The sequence below is a fragment of the Talpa occidentalis genome, unplaced genomic scaffold (assembly GCF_014898055.3).
Source record: "Talpa occidentalis isolate TD23 unplaced genomic scaffold, MPIMG_talOcc4v2.1 talOcc4.15, whole genome shotgun sequence".
Lineage (NCBI taxonomy): Eukaryota > Metazoa > Chordata > Mammalia > Eulipotyphla > Talpidae > Talpa > Talpa occidentalis.
Window position 1 is genome coordinate 58,755,355 of NW_023601543.1, and position 18,242 is coordinate 58,773,596.

General features: G+C 42.1%; 1 protein-coding gene across 1 annotated transcript in view; it reads left to right on the top strand.

Moving 5' to 3' along the window:
• Positions 1–18,242, top strand: part of SLC9A7 (solute carrier family 9 member A7) — a 76,302-nt gene that overhangs the window by 19,932 nt on the left and 38,128 nt on the right. The window contains exons 6-12 of the mRNA XM_037512492.2: positions 4,043–4,148; positions 4,466–4,607; positions 6,536–6,641; positions 7,771–7,859; positions 7,952–8,065; positions 10,244–10,355; positions 13,492–13,645. Of these exons, the coding sequence (XP_037368389.2) occupies positions 4,043–4,148; positions 4,466–4,607; positions 6,536–6,641; positions 7,771–7,859; positions 7,952–8,065; positions 10,244–10,355; positions 13,492–13,645 (823 nt within the window). The remainder of the gene's footprint in view (positions 1–4,042; positions 4,149–4,465; positions 4,608–6,535; positions 6,642–7,770; positions 7,860–7,951; positions 8,066–10,243; positions 10,356–13,491; positions 13,646–18,242) is intronic.

The window sequence follows — 18,242 nt, forward strand, 5'->3', positions numbered from 1 at the left end:
CTTACTCAGCCTTTTTGTTCTAGTTATCAGATTTTCAACAAGTTGGATAAGGTCTGCCCACATTGGGGAGGGCAATCTACTTTACTCAGACTACTAATTCGCATGTAATTCTCATCTAGAAATACTCTCATAGACTTACCAGAATAATGTTGAACCAAATATCTAGGCACCTTATGACCCAGTCAAGTTAACCACCAAATTTTATATAAAGACCCACAAATATTGTTCATGTGATTATCTAAAAAATAAACAATCCAGAAAATAAGCACTTTTTTTAGCTTTATTCCTAAAGATTTTTTCCTGTTATATAACCTGATAAGCTGTACATATGGGTGAAGGAAGGAAATTGACATTACATCCTGTGTATGAAGATGGTGTGTCCTTTGGGAACTATAGTTGCTGGTGATTCCCTACCCGTTGCTGTCTAGCTAGCATCCAATGCTTAGAATAGTGATTTTAGCACCCAGATTTATAATTGCCTGAAGCAGGCTGATGATATAGTCCACATTTTTCAATCCAAATTATTTATTGCTTATTCTTAATGATGATGGGGTGTGTTATTTTGGAATCTCCTTTAATTCCTAATTTAAAAAAATTCAAAATTCCTGCTATGAGTGAGACAATCTGGTATTTTTCTTTTTCTTTCTGGCTTATTTCGCTGAGCATGATCCCTTCCAGCGCCATCCATGTTGCTGCAAATTGCATGTGTTTATCTTTTTTGAATGCTGAGTAATATTCCATTGTGTATATGTACCACATCTTCTTGATCCAGTCATCTTTTTTTGGGTATTTGGTTTGTTTCCACACTACAGGGTGGGGGGGGAAGGAGGGAGTAGGATCAAAACAAGGGGGGTGGGAATTGTATGGGGACTATAACCAAGATGAAAATGTATACATTGTGCAAAAATGAAAAATGATGTAAAAAATATAAAATTTTAAAAATAATAATGAATAAAAAAAATTCAAAGTTGGACAGCACAAGACAAAAAAACACAGAGACAAAACTAGCTGACAGAGTATCCTTGGGAATCCCCAAATATCAGCCTGGCAGGGGAGGGTAACCACCAACAGCATAGAAACTTAGAGATCTGAAGAGCAGCTATGCAGAATGAAGCAGATGGGAGAAAAGAGGGCTGTTTGCTGATTCTTTTGTCATGGAACACAGATATTTCCCACCAGCATTCACACTCAGAATGAGGGCTTCCACTGGAAGGAAAGAACTTTGTGGGCAAATATGATAACAGTTAAAACTGGGAGGGAACTCTGCAGACTAATTTGTGTGAGTACAAGAATACTGGAGGAGGTCCTAGGCTGCCAGAGTGACCCAAGCTCTCAGAAAGGACCCAGTGAAGAGGTCTCTGGAAGGACAGAGCCACTCCCTATGAATGAACTACTAGAATCATGGACCCTGATTGACAGGGCATTGAAGGAGAAAGAAAGCGAAACTGACAGAGGAGGAAATCAGAGGAAATGGATCCAAAATGTGTTGGAGAAGTTGCTACATTCTGAGGCCATATTTTTCATACTTTAATGTGAGACCAGAAGAGGGAGCCCTAGAGTCATGAAACCAGGGCAGCTCTTCTGGGTCTTGTACCCACTACTCACCTTACTTGATAAAAGCCACAGAAATGGATTGAGGTGGAACTTCAGGAAAACATTGTATGAAAAAATTGGAATAAACCCTCTGAAAAATAAAGGTACAGATAAGGAAGTCATACCAAAAATAGAAGACCCAAAAGCAGATGAAAATGTATTCATATTTCAAAAAAAGCTATAGGAAATTGAGAAAATGATAGACGTTATAAAAGAACTACATACATCAGTATTGGAAAATTCAGAAATGGAAGAACTAAACACTGGTACACTATGACATGAGAGCCAACAGAAAGGAATGGAGGAGGAACGTACGTGGAGTAAGAGAGATGTAAAAAAAGTACTTAAAGAATAAATTTTAAAATGGGAAGAACCAAACAGTAATGTCAGGGAAAATATGTGGATGATAGAACTATAAGGAAATGCATGGAAATGCTTACTATACAAGGTTAGTGGTTACTTTGGAGCAGAGGAAATGGTTTGAGATTGGGATGGAATGTAACAGGGCAGGGAGAGAGACTTCTTTTGGGGGCCAAGTTCCATTCCTTTAACTGGATGGTGGTTGTAAGAGTGCTTGGTTGGCTTATAATAACTCTCTAAGCTAAGTGTTTAGTGTAGTTTTCTAATTGAGTCAGTAATGCTTTGGGCTGCAGTAACAGAAAAGGCTGGCTAATACTAGCTTAAACAAGTAGCTGCTTATCTTGGCTAATGACCCCACGCTGGTACCCCAGCTCATACCACAGTCAGGCATCAGTCTTTCTACTGCCCTGCAGTTGGGTTTGCGCACAAGATGGCTACACTTGTCCCATGCGCACAAGATGGCTACACTTTATTCAATCTCTCCACCTTCTTCCAGGCAGGAAGAGGGTAGTACTCACAAGGGAAGCTAGGAAAGTGAGCTTTTAGTTTTTAGTCCTTATGGTAGAAAGTAAACAAAGTACGGGTGTGAGTATTAAGAAGTGTTAAGAGAGTACCCTGCTGTCTGCATGTATAAAGAGAGGGATGGGGGTTGAGAGAAACGGGGGTTGGGGGGGAGGAGGGAGAGAGAGGGAGAAAGTGGTTCTTAAGTGGGGGTGATTTTGCCCCCACCCAGAAGACATCTGGCTATGTCCTGGAGACGTTAGAGGGGGAGATGCAGTGCTACTGGTAACTTGTGGGTAGAAGCCAGGGATGCTGCTCAACACCCCACAAGGCACAGAACACCCTACAACAAAGAATTACCTGGGCCAAAATGTCAGTAGAGCCTAAGGTGAGAAATTCCAAAACCCTTTTAGGGGATCTGTGTGGTCAAAACTGATTTAGTAATAGTATTAATAAATGATTTGTTATTTTTTACTTTCATTCTCTCACAGTGTACAGCACAGTGGAGTTTTCCAGAGTCTGTGTAGCATGTGATATTGACTTATCTGTTGATCGAATACAGAAACAGCTGTAAGACCCATGTCTTCCTTTAATCCAGGCGTTAAAAGAGATTTGAAAAACTGTAAAGCAAGGAATCTCTTCTCACTAATTTTTGTTTGTTTTGGAAATATATTTTTCATTAAAATAGGTTAACATAATGGGTTTATTAATACTTTTAAATGAATATATATTTCTTCTGTTTCACTTAATACAGTCAATATTGATAGCAATAACCCCAAAACTGAGCAAAGTGTTGTCATGTACATCATGTATACTCTGAGCAAAGTGTCATCTCGTACAGTCTGTCATAAATGAAGACTCCCTCCATTTCACAGTTATTGTTATTTATTATAACCTGCATGCCCTGACCCTGTGCTGGTTTCTGGGAGCACAGTGGTCAACAAAATTGGATTTCTACCTTCAAAGAGTATGAGCGAGACACACAAATTGTGATTCTTTTTTTTTTTTTAAAGATTTATTTATTTATTTATTTATTTATTTATTTATTTATACATGCACTGGGTACAGTCAGAAGCGCGGGAGGGTGAGAGAATTCACCAGAGCCAGAGCGGGGAGCAGAGCAGGCAGAAGGACCGAAGTACACTGCTGAGGGGAGCAGCGGGCGGCAGGAGAGGTCTGCGCGCCATGTGGGACCCTTGCCCAGTGGCCGGGGATCGAACTGGCGCTGCAGAGGCTGCAGGCAGCTTCGCAACCCAGCACTCAACCGCTGCGCCACCGGGAAGGCCCTAATTGTGGTTCTTTTTAAGTTCTGTAATAGCAGTATTGTCAGTGTGAAGGGGAGATGACAGTGGTCAGTGCAGTGTTTTGCTGCAGTGCTGTTACAAGCAAGTGTCATGACACCTCGTTCAGAGTAGGGAGATTGCCATTTTCATTGCTGCCATACACGGACAATCCTTCCTTGACTCTCAGTGTCTCCCAAGCTGCTTGGTTCCATTGAAGACAGGAATTGCTTCCATAAATGTGTTATCAGTGGCTTAAGGTCAGAAACTCAAAAACTAATTTTACATGCTTCTGTCCCACTTTTCAGTGACTGTGCTGGCGATATTTAATGAGTTGCATGCAGATGTGGACCTGTATGCACTTCTCTTTGGAGAAAGTGTCCTAAATGATGCCGTTGCTATTGTGCTGTCCTCGTAAGTACATTTCTGTCTGGGAAAAGAGACTCCAGCTTCCTCAATGCCAGACTAAATTCAGAGGCTGTTTTTAAATTGTTAAATATTGAATTGCATGTTTTTATAAATGAGGTTTATCAACTTTGTTGATCGACTTATGTTGCTCTGTCTAGTCGGGAGCGATCAGAGCACGGGTGGCAGTATACCGAGGGGACTGTAGAGTAAATCAGCATGGGGAAGCTCAGCAGGCTTAGATACCTGTGCTTGGCAATACTTTTAGGTACCATGGGATAAAACCAGTACAGTCTTTAAAAACTCTGTTTCTTTTTAAACTCCAGGTCTATTGTCGCCTACCAGCCAGCAGGGCTGAACACACACGCCTTTGATGCTGCTGCCTTTTTTAAGTCAGTTGGCATTTTTCTTGGTATTTTTAGTGGCTCTTTTACCATGGGAGCTGTGACTGGTGTTGTGACAGCTCTAATATCCTTTTTATAGTTGTTGCCCTTGCTTGGGTATGATTATGTGCCTTTATATGTACAAAAGGAAAATTCTCAGTTCTTTCCCATCGGCATCTTAAATTGATTATTCCACTGGAGAGTGGGGTGGGGGGCTGCTGAAATAAATCCCATTAGTGAACATGACAGGTTCCTAGCCTAGCGTCTGAGAAGATATTTGGGGATGTAACTCTAGGCTAAATTCTGTCCTCCCCTTTGCAGTTTCTCTAGCTCCTTATAAACCAGCTGAAGATGGGAGTTTGGGGAAGACTCCCTTTTAGGGAGGTAGGACTCAGTGACAAGCTGGGAGGGGACTGGGAAGCAGGGACTACCTCACAGGAGGTCAGGAGGAAGCAGTGTGGGAGGTACTTTAGGCCCAAGCTTGCTGCTGCTGCCAGCTGCTCAGGGCCATACAGGCTACAGTAGCCATAAGTAATCAGGGTCATCCATGGGAATTATGGCAGAGTGGCCTTTAGGCAACGGACTGCATAATGCTTAGTTAGAAACAAGCAAACAAGCACTTAAGCACAGTGTGGAAGGAGCAGGCAACACCTTATCATATATTCTTTTTTTTTTTAAACAAGTTTTTTTTTGTTGTTTTGTTTTTAAAGATTTATTTATTTATTTATTTATACAAGCATTGGGTACAGTCAGAAGCATGGGAGGGTGAGAGAATTCACCAGAGCCAGAGCGGGGAGCAGAGCAGGCAGAAGGACCGAAGTACACTGCTGAGGGGAGCAGCGGGCGGCAGGAGAGGTCTGCGCGCCATGTGGGACCCTCCGCTGGTGGCCGGGGAGCAGCCGGGGATCGAACTGGCGCCGCAGAGGCTGCGGGCAGCTTCGCAACCCAGCGCTCAACCACTGCACCACCGGGGAGGCCCTCATCATATATTCTTTTAGGAGCATTTAGATCACCACTGTCTAGTACAAACACAACAGAAGCTGCAAGTGCAAGCTATGTCATTTCAGCCTGAAATCAATAGAACATTCTTAACAAAACATTATACTAATTATTGAGATTTTTTACAGTTGAGTTTTACATTAAGTCTTTCAAGTATAGTATGCATTTGCTCCTATAGCACATCTCAATTCAGACTAGCCACCGTGGCTTGTTGCTGCTCAATTGAACAGTCCGGATTTAGGCTGCTTTCTTCATGGAGTTGTTTTTGACGCCCTGTGGAGTCAGAGTGCCCAGTGAACCGACTCCTTAGACGGTTCCATGATAGCCTCACAGGGAATAGCAGCGTTAGAAGGGAATTGCTGCTCCCAAAAGGTGACCTGAGCAACTTGTAGCTGTGCCTCCCCCGCCCCACCTTGTCTTCCCAGGCCTGCCTAAGGCACTGCAGCACCCTGGTACTCACCTCTCAGTCATGCCTGTAGGCCAAGACTTTGCCTCACAACCAGGGGCATTGCAAGAACCACAGAAAGCCAGCTTCCAGTTCTTTAGAAAGCTTGATTTTTAAAAAGAGCTTTATTGAGGTAAAATTCACATATCATGAAATTCACCCATCTTTTAAGTATATCAATCATGTTGTTAATTTTTTAACTTGTAAAATAGATATAATAAAATTTTCCATTTTAAACATTTTTAAGTGTATAGCTCAGTAGCATTAAATACATTTATGGTGATATGTCCCCATCCCCACTTTATTTCCAGAACTTCTTTATCATCCCAGTGACTATGTAGCCACTAAACAATATCCTTCTTCCCCCACCCCACCCCCCAGTCCCTGGTACCTCTGTCCCACTGGAAAGCTAAATTTTTATTACTTAAAAAAAGGGAAAAAGTTTGGGGCCCAAAAGAAGAGTTAAAGAGAAAAGATAGCCCTGAGGAAGGGGGGGCCGGACTGAAAGAGTGTGCTTCTCCGTGATGTTGGTACTTGTTCCTGGAGACAGTTCCTTGACAGGGGCCGACGTGACCAAGTTCACCAAGCTGCACTGCTTCCCCCTGCTGGAGACAGCACTCTTCTTCCTCATGTCCTGGAGCACCTTCCTCTTGGCGGAAGCCTGTGGGTTTACAGGTGGGTTTTCTCTGCTGTTGGGCCGCCCTGAATGTGGCCGGCCCATGTGAGAGCTCGAGGGGAGGAACAAATTCTCAACTAGCAGCTGCGCAGAGTCAATCAACTACCCACGAAGTTTCCACAGGAGGCCTTCTGAGCAAAGCTGCAGCCTTATGAATAATCTAGTTTCCCAAAGCTGCATGTTTATGTAGGATAAAGTCTTATTGTTTCAAACTCAGTTGTATCTATGCGTGCTCATTCTCACAATGTAGATGTTTAACTACAAAAGTTACTGAATAGATTAAAATATCTCCTGCAAACAGTAGCATTAACAAACAATATATATACCCTTTTAAAGGTAATTTTACATCTGCTCACATGGATGTGAACCCAGTTTTTCCTTGACTTGTCCTGGTCTGTTTAATCATTGTTTTTCACTACTGTGCTTTTATGGTGACAATTTCATGCAATATTGGTGTGAGTAATCGTGGTTTTTGTTGCTCACATTCTCTCAGTAAGAAAAAAACCCAAATGACTGAATGTTTCCATTAGAAAACTCAAATACAACTACTCTATATAACCTGGGTGGTTAGGAAGTCTTTTTATCATCTTTTTAGAATATAGCAACATATCTTTATATGTAGCATTATAAAATGCTCCAGGTCTGTCTGCTGTGGTTACCATTAACCAGCAATCTAGATCACCAGGGCTTGGAGAAGTAGAATAGTTAGTACTCAGGATCCATTTTGTCTGGAGCCCTAAACCATGTAAAAAACATTGGTTTGAAATTAAATCCACGCATTCAAAGAAATGAGAGGAATATGACAAAAGCGTTTGACAGGCCCTCACAGTCTATGAGGGATTGAGTGCTAAAGGAAAAATACAAATGATAAATTCAGTCGGAATTTAGGGGGGTTAGGGAGAGAGCACCCTTAAAAGTGGAAAATGGGGACCATAGGGGATCTTGGCCTGGAACAAGTGCAGGATTGAAGGAAAGGAAGGCAGGGGTCATGGGGACAGTTGGAGCTTTTCGTAATAGGAAACTTCCAGGAGGTTGGATGTGCTGGGCTTGCCTACCTTAATTTTGTTTTATCAGGTCTTTTTCCCCTGCTTCTTTGTTCTCCATTGACTTTTAAAAATCTCTTGCCAGGTGTTGTAGCTGTCCTTTTCTGTGGAATCACACAAGCTCATTACACCTACAACAATCTGTCAGTGGAATCGAGAAGTCGAACCAAGCAGGTGAGAGAAAACCCTTAGTCCTCACAAGTTACCTGTTAATACAAAGTTGGACACCCACAAGTTTCATGTCTTCCTTTTCCCTTTCCATGCAGCTTTTTGAGGTGCTACACTTCCTGGCTGAGAACTTCATCTTCTCCTATATGGGCCTGGCACTGTTTACCTTCCAGAAGCATGTTTTCAGCCCTGTTTTCATTATTGGAGCTTTTGTATCCTTTTTTTTTTTTTTTTTGATGCCACCATTTTCTACATGGAAAGCTACCACTTCTGGGGAAGCTCTAAGAATAAGAAGTTCTGTGTTGGGTGGGTAACCAGCCAGCCCAGGTTGATGGTATTTTTATGACGAGAAAAAGAAGCCATAAGTGGTTCATACAGCTAATGAATTTGATTTGCAAAGAATTGGCACTGATTCTAAGGTTGTCCTTTCTGCATTTTCTGTGTAAGATGGTCTTTCTGTTTCACTTGGTGCTTAGCAGGTGGTGTTTGTTTTCTAAAGAACCCTTCTTAGCAGATCTAAATGTCATCAACGATATCAGTCACCAGAATTATTTTTATTTCATTGTATGAATTACAACCCAGGAGTCCCAATTTGGAAGAATTGAAGGTTGTACCATTTGTGCTCTTGACCACACACTCTATGCAGGGAGCCCTGCCTTGTGCCACTCAGAGAAGCCTGCAGGCAGGGAGCACACTTCCTTTCACCCTACCTTCTCAGCTGCTGCAGATCATGTGTGGAGAAGAGTCCCCTCCCCCCTCAAAAAAAGGAGAGGAAGGACAAATAAAATGAGAAAGGAGAAATACTTGGTTTCTTGATTTGGTCCCATGGGGAGTGCAGTTTTTGGAAGGGAAATGCTATTTGGGTGGGCGGCTTCTCTCAAGAGAGGAAGGATGTGAATGTCCAGCAGTGGATTGACAGCAGAGGGTTTTGCTCACTTGACTTCAGATCCTACTGTTTTTGTTAAAGTGAACTTTTCTGGGGCATGGAACCATTGCGACCCAGCTCTGCCTGGATATCAAAGAACTGAATCCTCTGTTGCTGGGCATTCACTTCTGCCTTTTCTGAGGCTTCACAGATACCCTTAGGTCTTAGGATGCTGGCAAAAAGGAGTAGGAATAAATCCATCATCACCAAGGCACTAGATAATGATGGTGGCCTTGTGCCATGCCAGAATTCCTTCCAGTTACCTGCCTCAACTGGGGCCCATTTCCTGAATTTATACACTCAACAGACTAACAGCTAAAAATCTATGGGTTCAGTGTTTGTATTCTTGATTAAGAAAGCGCCTGCGTGTCATTTTGATTTGCATTCCTAGCACAGCATCCTGTGAGAGATAGTGAGAACTCAGCCCTTGTTTACAGATGAGGGCCCTGCCCCACTCTGTGAATCCTGGACGCTGCCCACTACTCGAGGGCCTCTGCCTGGCTTCTGGAATAGACTGTGCTTTACAAGTACTACCTGTTTCCTTCTGTTCAAAACAAAACAAAAAAAGGAAGGTAAAAAAATAAGAAGAAAAATAGTCAGTACTTCGCCCTGGAGAAGGCACAAGATAGTTCCGCCCTCGCTTCTGTCTGAAAACAGCTGCAGATCCGGCAGCTGGTGCTTTGCCTAAACGGAAGCACCCTGTTCCTCTGGCTCCCACGGTAGTTTCCTTCTGTGACCAGGGCAGTGCGCATCTCTCTGTTGGGCTCTGTTCTAAACTCAGCAATGACGAGTGACTGGTTTCCCTGAATTCTTCAGTTTCCACAGTGGAGTTCCTCTTCCACACTCCTCCTTTTATATTTCTTGCATCTCCTCAAGACATTTTAGCCACTGAAGGAAGAGAAATTTCCCCACATTGAGTCTTGTGTGGCCTATGAATGTGGCTTAGTGTCAAGTTTCCCTACCTCTTATTTGTAGGATCTTCCTGGTCATTTGAGCCCCTAATGTTTACTCCAACTGAAGCCTATACGTTCTTACCCAGCAGACTTTATAGTTTGAGTCGAGGGTTAGTCATTTTTTCTTCTTGTACCTTTTCTTCCCATTGAGCCCAGCACACTATTTGCTTCTTTCAACTCCCTACCCCCTGCATGATACCGTCTCTTATTCTAGACTCATTTTTAGCTCAGTGGGAGAGGTGGTCATGCCGGTTTAGTTAAATTCAGATATGACAACAGTGCACTTAACCATTAGGAATTCTGTGGGAGCCAGGAGTTGGGAATGTTGGCCAACTGAATGCCATTTGGTGCTGAGACTTGTTCAGAGGGAAGTTAGACAGCTTCTTCTGTGTGCAGCTGTCTTGGTCAAAATGAGATCTCACAGCATTCGTAAAAGTCTCTGGTGAACCAGAGGCTGTGTGAAGGTGCTATTCTGGAAACCAGTTGTGCCCTTAACCTCCCCTGGTGGTCAGGTCGCCATCTTCCTGGGCAGAGCTGCGCATATCTACCCGCTCTCCTTCTTCCTCAACTTGGGCAGGAGGCATAAGATTGGCTGGAATTTTCAACACATGATGATGTTTTCAGGTAAAAAAGTATAAATGTAAAGAAAATGAATTGTATTCAGTAGGCATTATGATTAAAATATAATCAATAAGGTTGGTAAAAAGACAGTTCAAGTGTCTGCAAAAATTCGAACATTTGTCTGTAAAATATTTGCATCTTTATTTCATCTCTACCAAACTGGGAACCTGGAGCCTTGTAAGTATTTGAAGTGCTTGGTTGTCTTCTAGTAAATGTTCACAACCCTTTATCTTCCAGATCTAAAATTAGAAGGAAAATAGGTCTTTTGTGAGAAATAACATCGGCTAAGTCACTCAACACCTCCCAGCTGCAGTGTTCTCTTTTGTAAAATAATAACATTGAACTTATTAGTTGAACACCCCCCCTAACTCTAACTCCTGGCAAAATAAATAAAATATACTCACATAAGAAAGGTGAACCTCAACCCCAGAAGCCATCAACTGTGGTAGTTGTGCTTGATTTGCACTGTCTCCCTGATGCCTCCTCTTCGCTATAAAGCTGAGAAGTATGGAGAAGCCACTGAGGGGACAAAGGACAATGAAGAATTATGTGGAAATAAAGGAAACAATTGTCTTGAGTAGCAACCTCCTCCTGATGGTGCAGTGAGAGTGGTGAGCAGTAGACAAGACCCAAGTGAGAGTACCTCTGCAGAGCGGGGCGGGAGGGGGGCGTGCAAAAAGCCACTGTGACCCCTGTCCTTTGTGGGGGACAGGGCAGGTCTGTACAAGAGGCAGAGTGAGTAGCTGCCCTTTTCTGCCACACGTTTTTAGGGGCCTCAGAGAGTCATACTGAAATCACACCAACAGACACTTCCCCACAAAGCAGTCCCTTTGCCTAGTACTTGTTTGCATCTGCGCTTAACCGTGCAGCCTGCTGGAGTGCTTTCCCTCCACTCTGCTGTGCCCAGAGTCCTCTCTTTATAAGCCTCAGTTCTAGGTTGTAGAGGATACAGAGACCAGCTTCCTTCAAGGAGCTCACAGTCCCCTGGACGGAGACAGGTGCACTAAGAGCTAACATTCTCTGGAGAGAGGGTGGTGAAGTGCACAAAAAGAGGTTTGGAATAAACATGGAGGAGAACCAGGGGCCATCCCCACATGGAGCACAGCCCTCGAACTAGGCTGTAAAGAAATGGAACTTGAGGAGGCAGCAGCCTGGAGAGGGAGGAAAGTGCTGTTGTGTGTGCCTTTCTCTGGGAAGGAAAGCAGCCTGGAATAATGCAAGAAGAGGGTATGGTCGGAAAGGGAAATTCCTCTGAACTGGTGTGACCCTTTAGGCTCTATCAGAGTCATGAGTGGGCTGGTTAGAGTGGATTGTGGGGCCCCACTGCTGCGTGTGATTCTGAGGAAAGGGGGAGGGAGGACTTGCATTTCTGGTATGTTCTCAGCTACTGATGATTCTGCTAGTGGTTTGAGAACCACACACTGAGAACCACTGCTGAAGAGTCTAGTCCATGGAGAAGCTCTAATGCTGAGCCTAAGAGTTTGGGCCTTACTTACTCAAAGAGCAGCTGGAAAACATCAGATGTTTCTGAGGAGGCCAGTGACGTGATCCCCTTACTCATTAGGAAGATGCTGGTAGAAAAAAGACAAATTAGCGATGCTCTGTCACCTAGATAAACTATTTTCATTATCTTCTGCCCTAAAAGACTGAAAGTCTGTTTAAAGATACTGCTTATAAAAATTATTTTCAGTTGGGAGAAATACCAGAGGTCACACTTTCATACTGCTTACAATGTTTGCCTGATAAAATAAAGAAGACTAGACCACACATATCCCTCTCTTACCCCAAAGTCCTCTTCTTTGAGACAACATCCCTTTAAAGGCTTAAGTGCTGATCGATGACAGCCAGCCAGAGGGTGATGTAGGTGCGTGTAAATACTTCAGTAGGACAGATGAACAGAAACCAGTAACTTTGCTGTTTGACATTTATTGAGTCACTCTTCTCTAATGAATTGTAATGAACCTATTAGATTAATGAAATTGCAAAATTATTGGGAAGGTGGGAAAATGTCCAAACAGGGGCTGTAACTTTTCATTCCCTCATATAATACAATTGTACTCACAGGAAATAGGAGTTTATACTAAGTATATACTAAAGGCCATGGCATCAGTCTTTACTATAGAACAGATCATGAGCGTGGTATGAGGAAACCACAAAAGAGATTAAAAGATAAACTGTAAAACATTAAAATGTGGATGCTTACTCATAACAGCCATTAATGCAGATGAGGGGTCTGCCAGCTACAGCCCCTGGGCCCAATCTGCTGCTGCCTGTTTTCATATACCTCGGGGGCTAAGAGTGGCTTTTATAGGTGAATATTTACAATCAGGGGACGCTGCTCTGAAACCTAAGTAAGTGAGATACCCTCCCTCCCCTCCCAGAATTACATTCTTTTTATTAGTAGACCGGTATCACAACAACGGTCCTCGGTTATGTTACTCTTGGGTTTTGTCAATGATGATTTGGTTTTTCTTCTTTTTTCTCTTTATTTTTGTTTCATTTAGTTCATTTGTTTTATTTTTCTCTTTTCTATTAGTGCCTATATAATAATGTTGACTTTGGCTCTTGGCCCACAAAATCTAAAATATGTAATACCTGGCCCTTTACAGAAAAAAGTTGCTAACCCCTACTGTAGATCAGATAATATTGTTACTTCTCAGTACAGCTCTCCCTTCTGCTAAGGAAATGGTGAACTGTTTTGTGGTCATGGTACACCAACACAGACATGCATGTCACACTCATCCCTCGCTTGTTTCTTAAGTTTATAATGATTGTAGTGTTTGAATCACAAACTTAGCTTATATTATTTCTTCTTTAAATTTCTTTTTTTTCCTTTCTATTTTAGTTTATTTCATGTTACTATCAGGAGAAATGTTTCCACAATAAAAGAATGTTTTTACTGTAAAATGTGCTCTAGAAAGTAGTGGTGAGTGTTTCTCAGTGCATTTGGCATTTTTAAAAAGAAGGTTTCAAAGAGAAGGAAATCATATTCCTTTAAGCTTCATCATTCTGAATAAAACCACTTCTCCCTCAGAGCATAAGTGGGTGCAGTTCATGATCCCTGAGTGTAGCAGTGGATTGGAGGACATGCTGTCACTTGTCCTTATAACGGGGAGATCTCCCCTTTTGGTCACTGCAGGCCTCCGCGGAGCAATGGCCTTTGCACTGGCCATCCGGGATACGGCATCCTATGCGCGCCAGATGATGTTCACCACCACCCTCCTCATCGTCTTCTTCACCGTCTGGATCATTGGTGGAGGCACGACTCCCATGTTGTCGTGGCTTAACATAAGGTCGGTTTGAAACCAAAGCCAACTTTGTGTCTAACCGTGTCACTGTCCCACACAGGGTGTGCTAGAGCTTAGTGTGTGGAAGGTTTTCTACAGTCTTTTGTTTGTTTGGGGAGAGGGATTAACAATAAAAATGATTCAGTATATAGAATTTTCTGGGAGAAAAAAATTGTCATTTACATTTTTGTTGATATAAAAACATGAGGAATTAGAAACACCTCAACTCTACAAGAGCAGTGACATTAGATCAAGAATTCAAAAGTCTTAAACCTATAGGAGAGAGAATAGACATAACTGTCGGCAGTGTCATAACTGTGTCAATGTCACACCTAAGGGCTTTAAAATAATTCGTTGGCCAGAAATAAAAAGAGGCAATTAGAGTTCTGTTCTAGGAGGAAACCATATGCTGTGTCTCTTCTTGTTGGCGTGCACAGGAGACGTGATGCTTCCTGCATAACCCTTGTTTGTTGCAGCACCACGGATATCCCCTGCCTTTGGTTTTGCAGCTGTGTCACGATGGAGGGCCACTGACCAGAGTTGTGGAGGGGAGTCAAGAGGCCCACAGCCTGTCTCTGGCTCTGGTTTAAGACAGGCCCCTCATATTTTGGGCCTGTTTCTCTCCGTGTTAAAATGAAGGTGCTCTTGTCAGATTTTTCCAGGTCTCTTAAAATCTGAGGGTGCATTCTACACTATTGGAGGTGCTCTCACCCTCTGCCTGGATTTCAGGTCTGCCTAGGGCATACATAACAGGAACCAGAAGACTCTTGGTCGTGCCTTACATAGATGTGAGGAAGAATTCTCTGGAAAGCCACAAGGTGGCAATGTTTTTTTCCTTCCTCTGCTGGCTTTCAGTTTATATTCACTTTTCAAAGAAGGTAGACTGTGGAGGATGAACAGTTGCAGGGCTAATCTAGCTGGGAGGAATGAAAACAAACAAAGGGTAGGTGGTCATCTTTGGAGCCAGGGAGAAAACTGGAATTTGAGAGAATTGTCCTTCCAATCTAGGACTTTTGTACGGATGGTAGGCAGGGATTCCTGGCTTTGAGCCCAGCCAGCGGCACTATTTGTGTCTTAGCCTCACATCCAGGTGGGTCTACAAGAGCTGAGTACAGCTTATCAGTGACAGTCATGTTCCAGCTAACCATGCCACAGGTGTTGTTTGAGACACCACACATAATGTTACGATAATCCTTATAGCCTTCCTATAAGGGAGCTACAAACTAACATCTTTATTTTAGAGTTGGGGAAACTGAGGCACAGAGCAATAACTTGTCCACGGTCACAAAGCTTTAAGTGGACAAGTTGGCACTTGAACCCAGGCAGTCTTGTTCAGAGTTCACACTCTTCACCACTGTGCTTTACCACCTTTGAAGAAGGCTTGTGTTAGGGACAGTTTTATGTTGTAAAATTTGGGATGATTAGAATTTCAAATTCCTGGCATGAATCTCAAGACTTGCATTAAGGAAAACAATTCATTCTTGGGAATAGAAACCCAAAGAAGAAAGTTTACAGACTTTTGGCTTTAAACTTGTGACATAGCATGGTACCATCTATGGTCTGTGTAGCAGAATGAAAGCAAGAAAAGGGCTTTATCCTGAGCACACTTGAGAATCTTTGCATTCAGTGACCTCTGTGACTATTTCCTGTTCCTATTTATCTGTCACCTAGTAGATGCCCTGCACATTGAGAGCCTTTTTAAATCATGTTTGTTTTTCATGCTTTGTTATAAGTCCTTTTCCGTTCCTCCCTCGATCCCCAACATATACAGGATCAAATAATTTTCCACTGAGAAGAGTTGACTCATGATATTTTATATTTCTTTTTAAAAACTGAGCCATTAAAAAACAGTCCTATGCAGAGCTAAAAGCATGGGCAGCACAAACGCTGTATATGTATGAATATAATGTTATGTAATAATTGACTTGTGAAAATGTTGCTATAATAAATCGTACTTAGAACATTGCAGCAACTACATAGCAAGGGGTTAGGAAATGACCGTGTGTTTGTGAGATCCAGCTTCTCTACCGCTCTGACAGCATTTCATGTTGTTATCATTTCAGCTATTCTGACAGGTGTGTGGGGATCCCTCATTGTAGTCTTCATTTTCATTTCTCTCATGCTAATGATGTTGAACATCTCTTTATGTACCTCTGTGCCATTCATTATCTTTGATGAAATATGTTCAAGTCTTACGTCCATTTTCTAATTGGATTGTTTGGGGTTTTTTAATTGAGTTTTGATAGTTATTCTGGATTGTAGTCTTTTGTCAGATAAGTGGCTTACAAATATTTTCTCTGGTCTGTAGCTTTTTTTTTTTAATTTGTTTATTTATTTATACAAGCACTGGGTACAGTCAGAAGCGCGGGAGGGTGAGAGAATTCACCAGAGCCAGAGCGGGGAGCAGAGCAGGCAGAAGGACCGAAGTACACTACTGAGGGGAGCAGCGGGCGGCAGGAGAGGTCTGCGCGCCATGTGGGACCCTCCTCTGGTGGCCGGGGAGCAGCCGGGGATCGAACCGGCGCCGCAGAGGCCGTGGGCAGCTTCGCAACCCAGGGCTCAACCGCTGCGCCACCGGGGAGGCCCTGTTCTGTAGCTTTTTAAAAAATTCCTTTTAGAATTTGTCAGAGCAGAAGTTTTCATTTTAATGAATTACAAGTTATTTTTTTTTCTTTTGTGGATTGTGCTTTTGATGGCATGTCTAAGGACATTTCAAGCCCAAGGTCCTAAAGATTTTCTTGTAAAAGTTTATAAGTTTTACACTTTACCTTTAGGTCTGTGCTCCATTTGAGTCAATATTAATATAGGATGTGTGATTTAGCTTGGAGTTTTGTTATTTGCCTATGGCTTTCTAGTTGTTCCAGAACATTTTCCTAAAAAGATTAACCTGGGCCTCCCTGGTGGCTCAGGAGGTTGAGCGCAGCACTGTGGAGCTGTCCGCAGCCTCTGCAGTGCCAATTTGATCCCCGCCGGCCTCAGAGCGACCCACATGGAAGCAGACCCCTCCTGTCTCGCCCGCTGCTCCCCTCAGCAGTGCCTTTCATCAATCTGCCTGTTCTGCTCCCCCCTCTGTCTCTGGTGAATCCTCTCACCCTCCCATGCATCTGGCCTGTGCTCCGGCTCTTGTATAAATAAAAAATAAATCTTAAAAAAAATAAAGAAAAAAGATTATCCTAACCCCATTGAACTACATTTTCTCCTTTGCCAAAAATCAGTTGACTGTGCATGTGTGGGTCTGTTTCTACTCTGCTCCATTGATTTATGTATTTGTCTCTCCACCAGCACCCAGTGCCCTGATAACTTCAGAGTGAGACTTGGCATCAGGTAGAGCAAGTGCTCCCACTTTATTCTTTTTCAAAATTGTGATGGCTATTCTAGTTCCCTTTCATGTGCATTTTAGAATAAACATGTCTGTAGCTGAAAAAAAATCTTGCTGGGATTTTCATAGGAATTGGGTTAAACTTAGAGAAAATTGATATTTTTACTCTGTTGAGTCTGCCAACGCATAAACATGGCATGTTTCTCCATTTATTCAGATCTTTGGTTTTGTTAATTAGTGTTTTATAGCTTTCAGCATACAGTACCTGTATGGGTTTGGCTAGATTTACATTTAAGTATGTCTTCTTTTTTGAGCAATTGTAAATATTATTTTGCCTTTAGTTTCAGTTTCCGTGTGTTCAGTGTTAGGATATAGAAATACAATTGCATTTTGATGCTAATCTTGTATGCTGTGACTTTGCTAAACTCTCACTTATTAGTTCTAGGCATGTTTTTGGTTTTGAGATGCTTTGGGATTTTCTACATACATATACTGTCGGGTCATTTGCAAATAGAGATAGTTTTATTTCTCCCTTTTCAATCAGTGGTCCTTTTATTGCCTTTTCTTTACCTATTGCTCTGGCTAGGACTTTCAGTAATATGTTGAATAAGGTGATTTGAGTGAACATCCTTGTCTTGTTCCCAACCTTAATGGAAAAACATCCAGCCTTCACTAGTAAGCATGATGTTAGCTGTAGGGGTTTATAACTTTTATCATCAAGTTGAAGAAATTCCTATTTATTGCTAGCTTTCTGAGAATTTTTTATAATAAGCATGTTGAATTTTGTCAGATGCTTTTTTTCTGGCTCACTTGACATGATCGTATGATTTTCTTCTTGTTTAGTTTGTTAATATGGTTTAGCTAATTAATTTTCAAATGTTGAACCAGACTTGCTTCTCTAAAATAAGCCCCAGTTGGCTATAATGTAAATGTTTGTGTATTGCTGAATTCTAATAGCTAGTATTTTGTTACAAAAAATTGTGTCTGTGTTCATGAATGATATTGGTATGTAGTTTCCTTTTTGTGCTTTTTTTTTAATATCATAGGTCTCTCAAAATGAATTGGTTCATGTTCCCTATTCTTCTGTTTTTTAGTAGATATTGTGTAGAGATGGGATAAATTGTTATAAGAATTTGTGAATTCTCCAGTGAAAGTGTATTGTCTTAGAAGAAGCCAATTTTTAAAGTAGTTATAGGTCTTACTAAGATTATCTATTTGATATTGGGTGAGTTTGGTAGGTGATTTATGAAGTTGGTCCATTTCATCTAAGTTGTTAGTTTATGT